Source organism: Oratosquilla oratoria, chromosome 43 (assembly GCF_046742065.1).
Source record: "Oratosquilla oratoria isolate Oo_2021 chromosome 43, ASM4674206v1, whole genome shotgun sequence".
NCBI classification, from domain to species: domain Eukaryota; kingdom Metazoa; phylum Arthropoda; class Malacostraca; order Stomatopoda; family Squillidae; genus Oratosquilla; species Oratosquilla oratoria.
Genome location: NC_134819.1, coordinates 12350027 through 12364414, shown reverse-complemented (window position 1 = coordinate 12364414; position 14388 = coordinate 12350027). Strand labels below are relative to the sequence as shown.

Here is a 14388-nt window from a genome sequence, read left to right as displayed (position 1 = left end):
GTATGTTGTTGTGATGTGTTTTTGTGAATGTTTATTGTTTTTACTGTTTTACTTGAATTTTTATCTATATGAGATAAATATGCGCTGAATGGCCTACTGGCTCCGGCGCTTGGCCTTCGAGCCAAAAATTTCATAAATCAAATTTAACCCCTTGAGTACCAGATGTGTGTTTTGTGACACCTGTGTGTCACGGCTGAGTGCACCTGCCAGGAACCGAGCGTGCTCCCCGTGACACGCACGTGTCACAGTTGTTGTTGTTGTCGTTCCCTGGACTGTCTGTCTGAGCAGTCCCGTCTCCCCAAGGAATGCTATAGCCGAAACTGGGTTTTCCCACAAATCCTTTATAGAGTGTATGTTGTGTTGTTTGCGTGCATGATTGTGTATAATGCAGTCATCCATTATGTGTTGTATGGTATGGGGTGAAGTGTTACATCCCGGGCAGCTGTTCACAATGCGGTCATCCAGCCTCTTCTGGTAGCTTAGAAGTGCTGGGTGGTGGCTGCACCGCAGGCTGGCCAGGTGGACTCGGTCCTTTCGTGGGAGGGAGGATTCAGAAGGGTGGATATCAGGGGGTCTGGCATGCAGCAGTGTGTTGTCTTTCAGTGTGTTAATGGAGCGGTGAGTGATATGATTATGAATATGTTTCCGGAGGCTGGTATTTGGTGGTTGTGGAGGAAGAGAAGAGAGTATCTGTGTGTAATACAGGTCTTTGGGTGTTGTTTTAATGTTTCTTGGTGTGTGTGGGTGTTCTGCTATGTAGTGTAGCGGGTGTGATGTGTTTGTGGTGGCTGTGGCAAGTGTTTGTGTGCCTCTCATGTCGAGGTGGTCCTTGACTTTGAGGACTTTTGTTTCATGGTGCAAATGGTCTGTAGGTGTTGTATGTGTGCAGCCTGTAATTGTTTTTAGGGCTTAGTTTTGTATGATTTGAAGGGTGTTGTGGTGTGTCTCACTGAGATTAGGAGCCCATGCAGGACTCGCATAATTCATCACTGAGCGTATGCATTGTTTGTATATTGTTGTATTAGTTTCTTTGTTTTGTCCAAATGTTGTTCCAGTGATTGACTTAAGTGCATTAAGTCTAGGTGTGCATTTGTTTTTTTATGTTCGTGATGTGTTGTTTGAAAGACAAGGATGTATCATATGTTACACCAAGAATTTTCGGTGTGTTTGTGTATGGTATTAGTGTGTTGTTGATGTAGAGATGAGGTATGTATTTGTGTTCTTTTTTCCAGTTGGTGAGAAGTGTTGCTGTGTATTGAGGGCTCTCAAGGCCTCAGTTTCTGGGTTATTTCTACCCACGTGGTGGCAAGTGTCTGTGTTTACAAACATAAGGCTCCAGCCATTTGTGGGACGGTTTGAAACGTTTGTTTACATAAGGTTGACAGGTTGGTAACAAAAGGGTTAAGAAAGCAAGGAGGGAATCCTTCATTAAATTTATTAGTGAGTTGAAATTTGACTCTCCCCCTACCTTAGTATGGAAGAGGATTCGAAAATTACAAGGAAAGTTTACTCCATCTACTTTGCCCATTCTCAAGATAAATGACTCTTTTATATCAGATACAAGAGAAGTAGCAGAGGCTTTTGGAAGACACTATGCTGATATTTCAAGTCCACTACATTACTCACATGACTTCAGAAGAATTAGAGACAAGACCACGATTATTCCTCCTACCAATACGAACATCGGAGGCATATAATCTTCTTTTCACCTTGGATGAAATGGATCATGCTTTATCTTTATCCTCCCCAACCTCTCCTGGAGAGGATGACATTCTTTATTCCATGGTTGCTCATTTATCATATCATCGAAGAAATTCCTTTTAAATGTGCTGAACAAATTTTGGTCTTCTAGATCATCTCCTAAATCTTGGAAGACTTCAATTATCATAGCAATTTTAAAGGCAGGAATAGACTCCAATTTCCCACAAAGTTACAGACCTATTGCTCTCACTAGCTGCATTTGTAAGATCTATGAAAGAATGGTTAATATGTGTTTAGTTTGGTTTTTGGAATCTAAAAATCTCCTAACTAACCAACAGTTTGGATTTAGAAGAAATAAGTGCACTCTGGACCCCTTACTTTTTATCACTCGTGAGATTCAGAATGCCTTTGCAATTCAGAATTCGAGCATTAGTGTGTTTTTTGACTTGAAAAATGCCTACGATACTACCTGGCGGGTAGGCATTCTGAAGCAACTTGCTGAGTGGGTTATGAGGGGTAATATGTTCAATTGTTTAAAGGATTTCTTGTCTGACCATTATCTAAAAGTCAGAGTGGGCTCTTCTTTCTCTTCTGCATATCTTCAAGAGGAAGGGATTCCCCAAGGAAGTGTTCTGAGTCCTACACTCTTCAACATAGCCATTAATAGTTTGTTAGAACAAATTCCTGCTTGAGTTCATGGATTGGCTTATGCTGATAACTTCGCTTTTGTGTGCAGCAAATCGACAACATTAGAAACAGGCCAAAAGATTCAAGAGGTTATTAACTTAGTAACAGCATGGGCTAATTGCAGGGGGTTCAGATGCTCTGCTGAAAAAACAAAAGCCATTAGGTTCTCTAGACTAAGACGCAAGGAAGAGATACCAACATTATTCTTAGAGGGTGTCATGTTACCATATGAAGATCAAATAAAATACTTGGGTCTGTTTTTGGTCAAAAGGTTGACATTCACTCATCACATAAACGAGGTTATATGCACTGTTAAATAGAGACTTACTATACTAAAGGTAGCGTCTCGCTTTAACTGGGGAGCAGAGCATATAACTCTAATAAGGCTTTACCAAACATTGTGCCTTAGCAAAATGGATTATGGATGTCAAATTTATGGATTGGCATGTAAAACTTCATTAAAGAAGCTTGATATAGTCCACAATATGGCTTTGTGGATCTGTTTGGGAGCTTATAGAACATCTCCAGTGGATAGCTTGTATGTGGACACAGGAATTCCTCCCCTCTATATTTGCAGGGAGGAATTAAGCCTTAGATATATATCTCGTGTTTTAACATCAAAACAAAATCCATACTTCAGATACGTAAAGCAGCCAGTAGACAGCTCCAAGAAAAAGTACTCTGCCGAAACCTTTAGAAGTGAGATGTGAAGTTGGGGCAGAGGAGGTAGGACTTGTTCCTGTTACAGTTGCTGAGATCACGCCTCCCAAATTCCCTCCTTAGAACTGATGTCTCACTGTAATCTGTCCTATTAAAAACAAGAAAAATAGAACTGCTGTAGAGCTAAAAAGCGAATTTTTAGAACACTTATCAGTACATGCTGATTCAGTTTTTATTTATACAGATGGATCAAAATCCCGAGATGGTGTTGGTTGTGCTGTATCTGATAGCATAGTTTTAAAGAGGAAGTTGCCTTATTTTAGCTCTGTTTTTACTGCTGAACTGCTGGCAGTCAGCAACACCCTCAAATTTGTTTTTAATTCTGTTCCGTGTAATAAGAACTTTGTAATTTTTACAGACTCTATGAGCATTTTATCTGCTCTAAATAAATTGTTGCCTCATCACTATTTAGTCCAAGAAATACAGGACTGGTTAATTCTCATTAACAACCGGGAAAAAATAAAAGTGAACTTTTGTTGGGTGCCGTCCCATAGTGATGTGCCAGAACCAAAATTTTTACCGATACCGATACCGATACCGATATTTTTTTTAGCATTTTACCGATACCGATATTTTGCGCATTGCTCACAATGCCTTGTACTTTATTGTGCACTTTTTCATAAAGCTCTGGGATAGTTGTGTTAGAGATGTATTTCCTGCTTGGGATCTTATAGTTTGGTTTTAAGTGATTAAGGAGCCTAGCAAATCCCAGATCTTCTACAATAGATATAGGTTGACAATCTATTGTGATCATTTCAGCAATATATTTGTGTACCTCTTTTGCTGGAGCACTGTTGATGTCCCAAATCTTTTTGTACTGGAGAGTAGCTTCAAGAGTTGGCTGTTGAGATACCTGTTTTGCACTTGAACAGCCTGTTTGACTTTGACTAGAAGTTGAAGTTGAAATTTTTAGCTTTTTGGTAGGTGGAACATTTAAGAATGAGGCAAGTGTTGGGTTTGATTCAGCTGCTTTTTTCTGCTCCAATTCGGCATTTCCAAACTCATCAGGATGTTTATGTTGAAGATGCTTTCTAATATTTGTTGTTGTTTGGGTTTGCCTGTTTATTCCTCCTCTGCTTAATATTGTATTACAGAAATTACAGGATACTTTTGAAGAATCATCTTTGCATACTGTCACTAGATTCCATATAACACTTTGCTTTGACTTAGGCATTATTGCTAATTCTGGCAATTCTAATTGTAATTTAATAAATTTATCACAATATTGACTATCTGAAAAATGCAAGTTCAAATATTAAATATAAATAAATAATTACAATAAATAAATATTAAGAATGAGATCGAAAAGGGTAATAGGATAATAGCCATCAGCTAGCTCTCTTCTCTTCTTACATAAGACGCAAATGATTCCACAACCACATGGCGTGAAAGACCCTTTACTTTATATATTTATATAATTATTTATTTGTTTCATGAATGAAAGTAATTTAACTTAAATTTTCTCTCAAGGTATTGGTATCGGTATTTATTTTTCAATACCGATACCGATATACCGATACCTTCTATTTTACCAATACCGATATATACCGATGCCGATAGCTTGAAAATAAACCGATATTTACCGATACCGATACCGATACCGAAGCTTCGGTACATCACTACCGTCCCATGTGGGTATCGCTGGAAATGAACAGGCCAATGTTGCAGCCAAAGCTGCTACTAGGATCAGCCATATAACACACGAAAATTCCACATACAGACTTCAAATAAGTAATTCATAGTCATGCAATGGAGAAGTGGCAAGAACAATGAACAAGGCTGGACAGTAGTTACAAATTAAAAGAGATTCACCCCTTGATGAGACCTTGGAAGTCTCATTCTTTGGACAGAAGATCAAGTATTGTTATAACAAGATTAAGAATTGGCCATTCCTATATTACCCATAAATTTTTGATGGAAAGTGGAGCAGAAAGGCTGGCCCCCCCAATGCTCCATTTTTCAAGTTGTTTTTACAATTAAACACATTTCAACTCTGCCCTGCATACTCTAATAAGCACAGGGCAAACTTTTTAACAAATTTATCTTTTAAAGAAATTTTAGGGGAGGAGGCTCATGTAAAGAATGTTTTGAAGTTTTTAAAAGACATCAATTTATTTTATGAAATTTAAAATAGTGTATATGATTGCTTGTGAGTGTATCTTGTTCTGATGTATTTTTGTGAGTGCTTATTGTTTTTTTTACTTGAACTCCTATATATTCATATATGATAGACAAGCGCTGAATGGCCTACCTGCTCCGGCGCTTGGCCTGCAAGCCAAAAATTCCATAAATCAAATCAATCACCAGCCAGTCCACCGTCACTGTACCACCCTTTTTTAGACACTCCATATGACACCCATCTAATGCAGGTGCCTCGCCTGCTTGAACAAGTCCAATCTACCATCATTATACATTCTTTTTTAGACACTCTACATAACACCCATAACCCAGGTGCCTTGCCTCTTTGAAAGATACAGTTAAAAAATGAGTGCGTGTTTAACAATTATTTTATCTTGGTATTTACAAAAGAGAGGTTTGATATAGTACCTGATTGTAACCCAACCTTCAGTGGGAGAGAGAAAGCTAGACTAAGTAGTATCCGCATTAGCAAGGAAGATGTAGTGAAAGTGATAGATAGACATCAAGCTACAAAATCTCTGGGCCCAGACAAAATTTTCCTAAGTGCTAAAAGAGTGCAAATTTGAAATTATCCAGATAATACAAATACTTACTAAGTTGATTGACACTGGATTTGTGTCTATTTCTTGGGGACAGGTATGTTGTTTGTGTTTTTAAATAGGGTGATAAATGTATGTACATAATTTACAGACCAAGCTGATTGATGTTGATTGTAGGTAAAATGCTGGAATCATTAGTAGCATATACTATCAATACAAGGCATGATCTAATTCATGACTCACAGCATGGGTTCACCAAGGGTGGGTCTTGTGTAACTAATCTTTTATCCTTTTACACTAATGTGTACAAGGTGGCAGATAACAATGATAGTTATGTTATATACCTCAACAACCTGAAACTACTAAATAAAATCAAGGCCCATGGCATCTATAGAAATGTATGGATTAGTGACAGAAAATAGTGGGTCATCATGAACAGTATAAAATCCAAATGGAGTAGTGTTACTTTTGAGTGGAGTTCCCCAGGGCTCTGTTTTGGCCCCTTGATTATTATGTATATAAATGACTTGGACAATGGGATTAAAGTGCAGAGGCAATCATGAAAATCTATTTGGCAATAGACTCATCCTTTACTATGCAGTACAGTTTTGGTCTTAGTCCAGTAAAATGGATATTAATTCACTAGAGTCAATATAGAGGAGAATAACCAATATGGTACAAGAGCTTAGAACTTTACCATATGAGGACAGGCACCTAACTTGCACTCTCTGGGAAGACAAAAGAGTGCAGGGTGATCTAATAGAGGTATTCAAATGGGTTGAAGACTTTAATAAGGCAAGGTCATCATATTAAGACAGGAGGGCAGGACTAGTAACAATGGATTTAGATTATACAGATTTAAGTTTAAGAAGAAAATGGGCAAGAACTGGTTTACCAACAGAGTAGCTAATGAATGGAATAGACTTAGTAACCATGCAGTGAACATTGAAGCAATGTTAAGAGAAGATAACTTTATGGATAGGGATGACGGGTGGTAATGGAACATTGAAGCAATGTTAAGAGAAGATATAACTTTATGGATAGGGATGACGGGTGGTAATGGACATGAAACTGCCTAGTGTAGTCCTTATGGATCTCTTGCAGTGTTCCCCATTTTTTTTATTTTTATTTTTTTCTTCTTCTTTTCTTATGTTCTTGTTCAAATATAATGCTGTAATACTTTGTAGAGTTGGGACTAGTGGAAGACATTTTGAGATGCTAAATGTTTAGATATCTTTTTCACTCAGACAAATCAATGAATCATAGATGAGGAGAGTTAGGTTATATTTAGAATATGATAGTTATGAACAATCACTATGGGTTTCTTCTTTTCTTTATGAAGAATTTGGTGGACAGACTGGCTGACTTTAAGGTCCACCCTACCATTCACCCAGACCCACTGAGAAGACCCTTCCATGGCCAGTGCTGCCCTTGTTTGCCCTTCAGTACAGTGAGTATTAGCATTACATTGTGTTATTTACAGTATATACAGTGTAAGTCAAAATGTTTGGTGTTAGAGGGTTGCAGCAATAAAAAATCCTTAATAAACCTAATGCAGGTACTTCCTCCTCTTTAGTACATTGTTGGGCACCCATCTTACTCGACACACTTGTCAAGGTGCCTATGAACAGATTCTGCAAGGTGTTAGAGCCACTGAGGGTCAACATTGTTCCAAATACCTTAGATGCCTGCCAGCTTAGGGATTGATGATGTGTCATGGTCACATAACTTGTTTTTGATTAGCACTCACAAGCTCTCAATGGGGTTTAAATCAGATGAATTTCCAGGCCAGTCTTTAATATAATCCACTTACACAAAATCAAACCAGTTCATAATAAGCTTAGCAGTGTGGCAAGGTGCACCGTCCTGCATGAACAAGTTTGTTTGGCACATCTCAAAAAAATCTTCCAAATGATCACTCCTAGTTCCAAGTATCGGTCTGCATTCATCAAAACATTCCTTGGTAGGATCACTGATTTACTCACACCATGGTAACCAAAAGCACCAGAGACCATTAATTTATTTAGATATTTAACAGACCCTTAGTTTCTCAGTTCCCAGTAACACTGAATACAGCCTCATCACTCCATACACTCCTTGCCACTTTTCCTTATCCTGCTGCAGATATTTCTTGCAAAAAGCAACCCTATTTTTCCTCTGTTTAAGGGTGACATTTAGTTTCTTACGAGTGGTATGGTGGTAGAACTTCAGGTTGTATTTACCTAGTTGTATCTTATGGAAAGGGGAGCTATGCTTGTGGTGTACCATCTTTGTATCTCCATATCTAGTTTGATATTAAATTCTTGTATTGTTTTTGCACACACTGTTGTTTTGTCAAATATGTTCCATACATCCACCACTTTGTGGGGGAAGTTGTTCTTTGTCAGGTCTCTTCCATAATTGTCCTTTTTGAGCTTCTTTCCATGTTCTCGTGTTTTTCTCTTATCCCAATTTAATGTCCTCTCTATCAAGGACTTCCGTGCCTTTCATAATTTTGTAGATGGTCAACAAGTCACCTCTTTCTCTTCTTTGTGCCAGAGTAGGCGACTCCAATTTTAACAATCTTTCTTCATATGAGAGTTTTGATAGTGTTGGGGCCATCTTTGTAGTTGCTCTCTGGATTCTCTCAATCATCTTTTTATTCTTTTTTTGTACAGAGTGACTATAGTGTTGCTGCAACTTAGGCCTTATCAATGTGACTAGTATTTTCTTTACCATTTCTTCATCCAAGTAAGTAAAAGCCACTTTTATTGATCTTAGCAAGTTATAGGTTTTTGCCGACAATTTTGTGTATATGTTTGTCAGGGGACATCTTTTGTGATGATCACTCCCAGGTCTTTTTCAGGTCCCCCTTTCTTTACTTCTTTTTCATCAATTTTATATTGTCCTGATATATATATATATATATATATATATATATATATATATATGTATCTATATATATTTTTTTTTACTTTTTACTTTGTCCAAATTCCATTATGGTACATTTTTTAATATTGAATTCCACCTCCCACTTCTGACGCCATTTCCAAACCCTGTCCAGATCTCTGTAGTGAGTCACAGTCCGTTTCAGTACTCACTTTCTTTAACAATTTTGCATCATCTGCAAAGAAGCTCATATAACATTCCACACCCTCAACCATGTCATTCACATAAATGGTAAACATTATTGGAGCCAACACTGATCCTTGTGGGACTCCAATAGTTACCTCTTCCCTCATTTTCCTTCCATGTAAAAAGTCCTCCCTCCATTTCAATAGTTTACTTTGTATCCTTCCTATGGTTTCCAGTTTTCTTAATAGTTTTTTGTGAGGGACTTTATCAAAAGCTTTTTGTAGATCTAGGAAACCACAATTGGCCCATCCGTTCCTTTCTTGTATTATATCTAATTGTCTTGAGTAGAAATGGATCAAATTAGTGGTACATGATCTTCCCTGTCTAAATCTGAATTGTCCCGGATTCAGTATATTTTCTCCAGATGAATTATCCATCTAATTTTCATAACTTTTTCACGGATTTTAGCTACTGTGCTTGTAAGGGAAACTAGTCTGTAATTTGTTGCATCTTCCTTATGGCCTCCTTTATGAATTGGTATGATATCAGCATTTTTCCAGTCTTCTGGCATTTTTCCTTCTTTGAACAAGCAACTTATTATGTTGTATATTTTGTCTGCTAGTTCTTTACATTCTTTTAATATCCAATTTGCTATTCCATCCAGGCTGTGCAATTTCCTGACATCAAGGTTCATTATTTGATCCATTATTTCTTTCCAAATTACTATTATTTCCTTCATGGGGGGTGGGGTGGATTTCCCTTCTCTCCCTTCATCCCAGTGTTGTAATTTTTCTCTAGTGAAAACCAACTTGAAAGCGTTTGCACATAACTTTAGCCATTTCAGTCTCTTTTGTGCATTCTGTATTCCCTTGGCTTAGCTTCACTATTTCTTGTTTGTTTTTTAGTTTCCCATTTACATATGGAATAGTTTTGGCTAATCCTTACATTTTCCTATTATGTCTTTCTCGTAGTTATATTTTTCTTCCCTGCGTATTTTTACGTATTTGTTCCTTTGATTAACATATAATTGCCACTTTCTAAGTTTCTTGTCTTTTCTCCATCTCTTCCAGGCTTTGTCTCTTCTACCTTTTGCTTCACTGCACCTTCTGTTAAACCAGCACTTAATATACACCTTTTCCTGTTTTTGCTTTGGGATATATTTATCCACGCCTTCTGTATAGATCTTATCAGAATCATCAATTTTTCTTCCACTTGTGTTTCTTCCTTGTAAAAAAATTTCCCAGCTTACTTTAAGAAAAATTTTCCTGTTTCTCAAAGTCCGTTTTTATATATACATCAGTCTTCCTTTTTTGTGTTTCTCATTTCTCTTTATATATATTTCCTCTTTTAATTCTAAATTGAGTAGTATGTGGTCACTCTTCGAAGATGGTGTCTTGTATTCAATTTTGTCTACTGTTTTAGGTTCTGACATGAATAATAAATCTAGTCTTGATGGTTCATTATCTCTAAATATTGTGTCTTTACCCATTGTGTCATCGTATGTTCTATAGTCATGTCAAGTGATACATTTTCCCCATTGATCCTTTCCACCTTTCACTGTCATCTCTTCCCAACATATTTCTTTGCAATTAAAATCACCCATGAGTACTGCATTACTTCCATATTTCAGAATCTCATTTAATGAAGATTTTGTATCTAACATTTTGAAGTAATCTTTCTCCAAGACCCTATTTTTGGGGGAGCATAAATCACTGCAAACTTTCTGCTTTTCATGTCATTGTCTTCAACTTTTATTATGATCATCTCTACCCTCTTCTCTCCATATGTAATTTATTTTTGTCACATTTAAATTTTTCTTAACCAGGAACATGACTACTCCACCTTGTTTCGCCTTCCTATTGCTAAGCCAGTGATTATATAATCTATGTCCAACACTGGTACTAGTGGAGCCCTTAATTTTGTCTCCACAATTCCCATTAGGTCTGGTTTTGCTTCTGACAGGTAATCATTAAGTTTGTTTAATCCTGAGATCAATTAATTTATGTTAGTATATGCTAATTTAAAATTTCTACACCCTCCATCTCATTCTCTGATTTTTTTTTTCTTCTTCCTGAGTATACCATATTTTCAGTCATATCTAACTCTCTTCAATAGAACTGCATTTTCTCAGTCTCCGTTCACTTCTCGTGTTTTTCTTTAGCTTCATTTCTTAATGTCCTAGTTCTTTCTCTTTCCTTGTCATTCATGTCTCTTTTTATCCATATATTTTTATAATGTTCACTTCTTGCTAATTTTCCTTTTCTTGCTAAGATTTCCACTGCCATTTGTGACCTTAATTTGATCTTTAGTGGTTGACTTTTTCCTTCTACCTACCCGTTCTGTGCATTTCCTCTATTTCTTTATTTCTTGTTAATTATCCTGTACTACTTTTAGAATTTTTTTTTGCCAATTCTTTGTCCTCTTTCTCTCAGGAACCAATTTCAGTTATGTTTTTCCTTTAGACCATAAATTACTATACTTTTTTGGTCTACTGTATCTCTTACTAGATTTTTTTCTTTCTTTTTTCTTTTTTTAATTACCTTAATAACTGCATCTTCAGCCTTCCCCTGCATCTGTTGATGAACTATTTCTTTGAAAATTACTTTTATTTTCTTTGCCCTTTTTCCAATCATTCCTGAGTTGCTGCAATTCATTTTCTCCTATGCCTTTTCCTGCTCCCAGTGTCATTGCTTTAATTCTTTTATCTACCTCTTTCCTTATGGTCTAATTATTTGTGTTTTCATTATTTTTCAACCTTCTGTTTTCACCTTTCAACTCAGCCAGTTCTTTTTTTAGTGCATTTATCTCTTATTTCATTGTTTGCTTTTTTTTTAAATCAGTCACTTCCTTGTTTAAGTTTTTATTAATTCCATAGATTTATTTTTTCTTGCTTCCATGAATCATTCATATTTCTCATGCCCCTCTCTATGTCTATAATTCTTCTAGTCTTCTTTTGTACCCACTGAATCCAGAAAAACTACTTTCATCTCCATTGTCAAATAGAAATCTTTGGGTATCTCTTGGTGGTCTGAAATCTAGATTTATATTTTGTTTTGCTCTTGCACCAGTAGCCAGCTCTGTGTATCTGTTTACATTTGAATGCAACAAACAACCATCTTTGGGTTTCTCTGACCCATCAATATTTTCTTCCATTTTGCTTCAATTTCATACTTTTTATGTTATTTAACCATTTTGGATACCCACGAGCACTGTCCTTACAGACACATGAGCCAGTAACACAGGGTTTTTCCTTGAATTCTGGTGTTGTTATACATGGTTTACTATCCACTTGCCTCCTGAGCACCTTTAAAGTACATGGGGTAGTTTTACGTGGCCTCCCTGTCAACTTTTACAGAAGTGGCAGGTCAGTGTTTCCATAGTCACAGAATTTCTTTGTCCACCATTGTACACTGCGTAGCAAAACACCAGCTATAGATGCTATTTCCTTATTAGATTTTCCTGCCTTACAGAGTGATATAACAACAACAATCTGTTCACTTGCCAGTTCTTTAGCTTTATCCATCATCACAGTCACCACAAACTGTCCCCTTGGTACGCAGATTAAATTTGTCCCTCAACTTTGACCTGTAGATGGTAGGATTAATTTTTGGGTGTTTTCCACTTCCATTAGGCGGTTTTATTCAGATATTGTGAAGTCGATGTGTTCATGTAGCCTCAGCTTGCACACCAAACAATTTGGTGGATTTGGAATGATACTAGTGGGGTGTAACGAAAAAAATACAAAATATCTGGCGCCATCCCTCTCATGCCAAACATTTTAAATTAGACTGAATATACTGGTGGGCAGCCAATGGTGAGTTACCCTGTTTGTGACAGCCAGCATTTGCTCCCCTTGTAGTTCCAGTAGGCACTTGCCCTTGGCCCCTGAATCCAATTAAATCATATACTGTCTCTGTGGGTACACTTATATTACATAATATCTCTGTGGATACACTTAAAAACTCCTTTGTTCTTTGATGGGCGGTTGACCAGGCCCTGAGACATCACTTTCTGGTTGTGATGGTAGGTATGCGCAGGCTAGAGCTCATACTCCCTGTGCCACTGTTTCTTATACTACAAGACCCTGTGGGTCATCTGCTAAATCCTGTCTTGATACCCTGAAACTAATCAACATCTATACATCCTTATCATATCAAGCTATACACTGCTTTCAAGCATTTCAGAACAGTTCTCCACATCCATCTCAAATATGATGGTAACTGTCTTTCCAATGTGACATTTACATCTGATGACGATTTCAAAACTGCATATGAGGTAATAAATTCCCTACATCTTTGAGATGACAACCTAATTACTGAGATCATTTGATCAAGCAATGTAGCCGACAGAATGATTATTGTCCCAACCTTTTCAATGATGCTGAAGAACATGCTACCAAAGTTTGCCAAGCAACTACACTTTATTAGTTTGTGGCATACTATAAGGAAAACCGAGGTAACTTTGTCATGCAGGTAAGTATCTAGAGAGAAAGACTGTAGAGTTCAGTACAAATAACCTCAAGAAATATGGTAAAGGTGTGTTGATCCAAGCTAAGGATTTAACGCAGGCCATGGGGGCTAGGCTAGATAGAGTGAGAAATGAGGAGGTGAGGAGAAGAACAGGGGTGGAAAGGGAGTTGGGAGATAGGGTTGATGAAAAGTAATTAGGCTGGTTTGGACACATGGAAAGAATGAGTGAAGAAAGACTAGTAAAAGAGGTATGGAAGGCAGATGTGGAGGGAGTGAACATGAGGGGACATCCTAGGATGAGGTGGATGAATGGGGTGAAGGGGGCTCTGGGGAAGAGGGGTATGTCTGTTGAGGAAGGATGGGAGAGGACAGAAGACAGGGGTGAATGGAGAATGGTTGTATATGGATGTTGTTGTGATGCATGAGGTGGAATGGGTGGGGGGATGGGGGGTGAGGTAGTATGTGTGAGCAAAATTTGACGCAGCCCGAAGGGATTTCTCCCTGTCTTCTCCTTATATGCATGGGGGGACGGAGAGGGGGGGGAGTCGCCGATTTAATGAAGCGGCCTTGCTGTGGATGTGCTGTGTCTTGCGACACTGCTTCTGACCCAGGGCAGTGGACAAGGTGCAGGGATGACCCATCATCCAGGAGGTGCTAAGATGAGAGGGAGGGTGGAGGGGTGTGGAGTGTATTCAGGGATGGAATGGGTGGGAATGATTTTATGCCTTTTCCTTTTTGGCTACCTCCCTTGTAAGGGGGAAAAAGCCTTGGTATATGTATGTATGTATGAAATTTTTTAATCCAAATCACACCAAACATTTGAGGATGTATCTTCAACCAAGATCTATATGAATTCTCAGATGACATTGTTAAATCATGCTGTGATTATGTGCAATGAACAACAGAAATAACATGATCATGGTTCATATCTCCCTGAGTGAGTGAATATGGGTCCTCTTTCTCTCCCAGTAATGGCTTTCATCTGTTGTCTTTTACATTGTTACCAGTGTTATGAGTTCAATCATGGAAGGAAGAACTGAACAAATGGTCCTCGATGCAGTCATTGCTCTTGCCCTTGG

At 37.7% G+C, this 14388-nt stretch overlaps 1 protein-coding gene across 2 annotated transcripts in view; it reads left to right on the top strand.

Moving 5' to 3' along the window:
• Positions 1-14388, top strand: part of mino (glycerol-3-phosphate acyltransferase mino) — a 274254-nt gene that overhangs the window by 68388 nt on the left and 191478 nt on the right. For both annotated transcript variants that reach the window (XM_076180071.1, XM_076180079.1), the window contains one exon: positions 7129-7236. In XM_076180071.1, coding sequence (XP_076036186.1) covers positions 7129-7236 — 108 coding nt within the window. The remainder of the gene's footprint in view (positions 1-7128; positions 7237-14388) is intronic.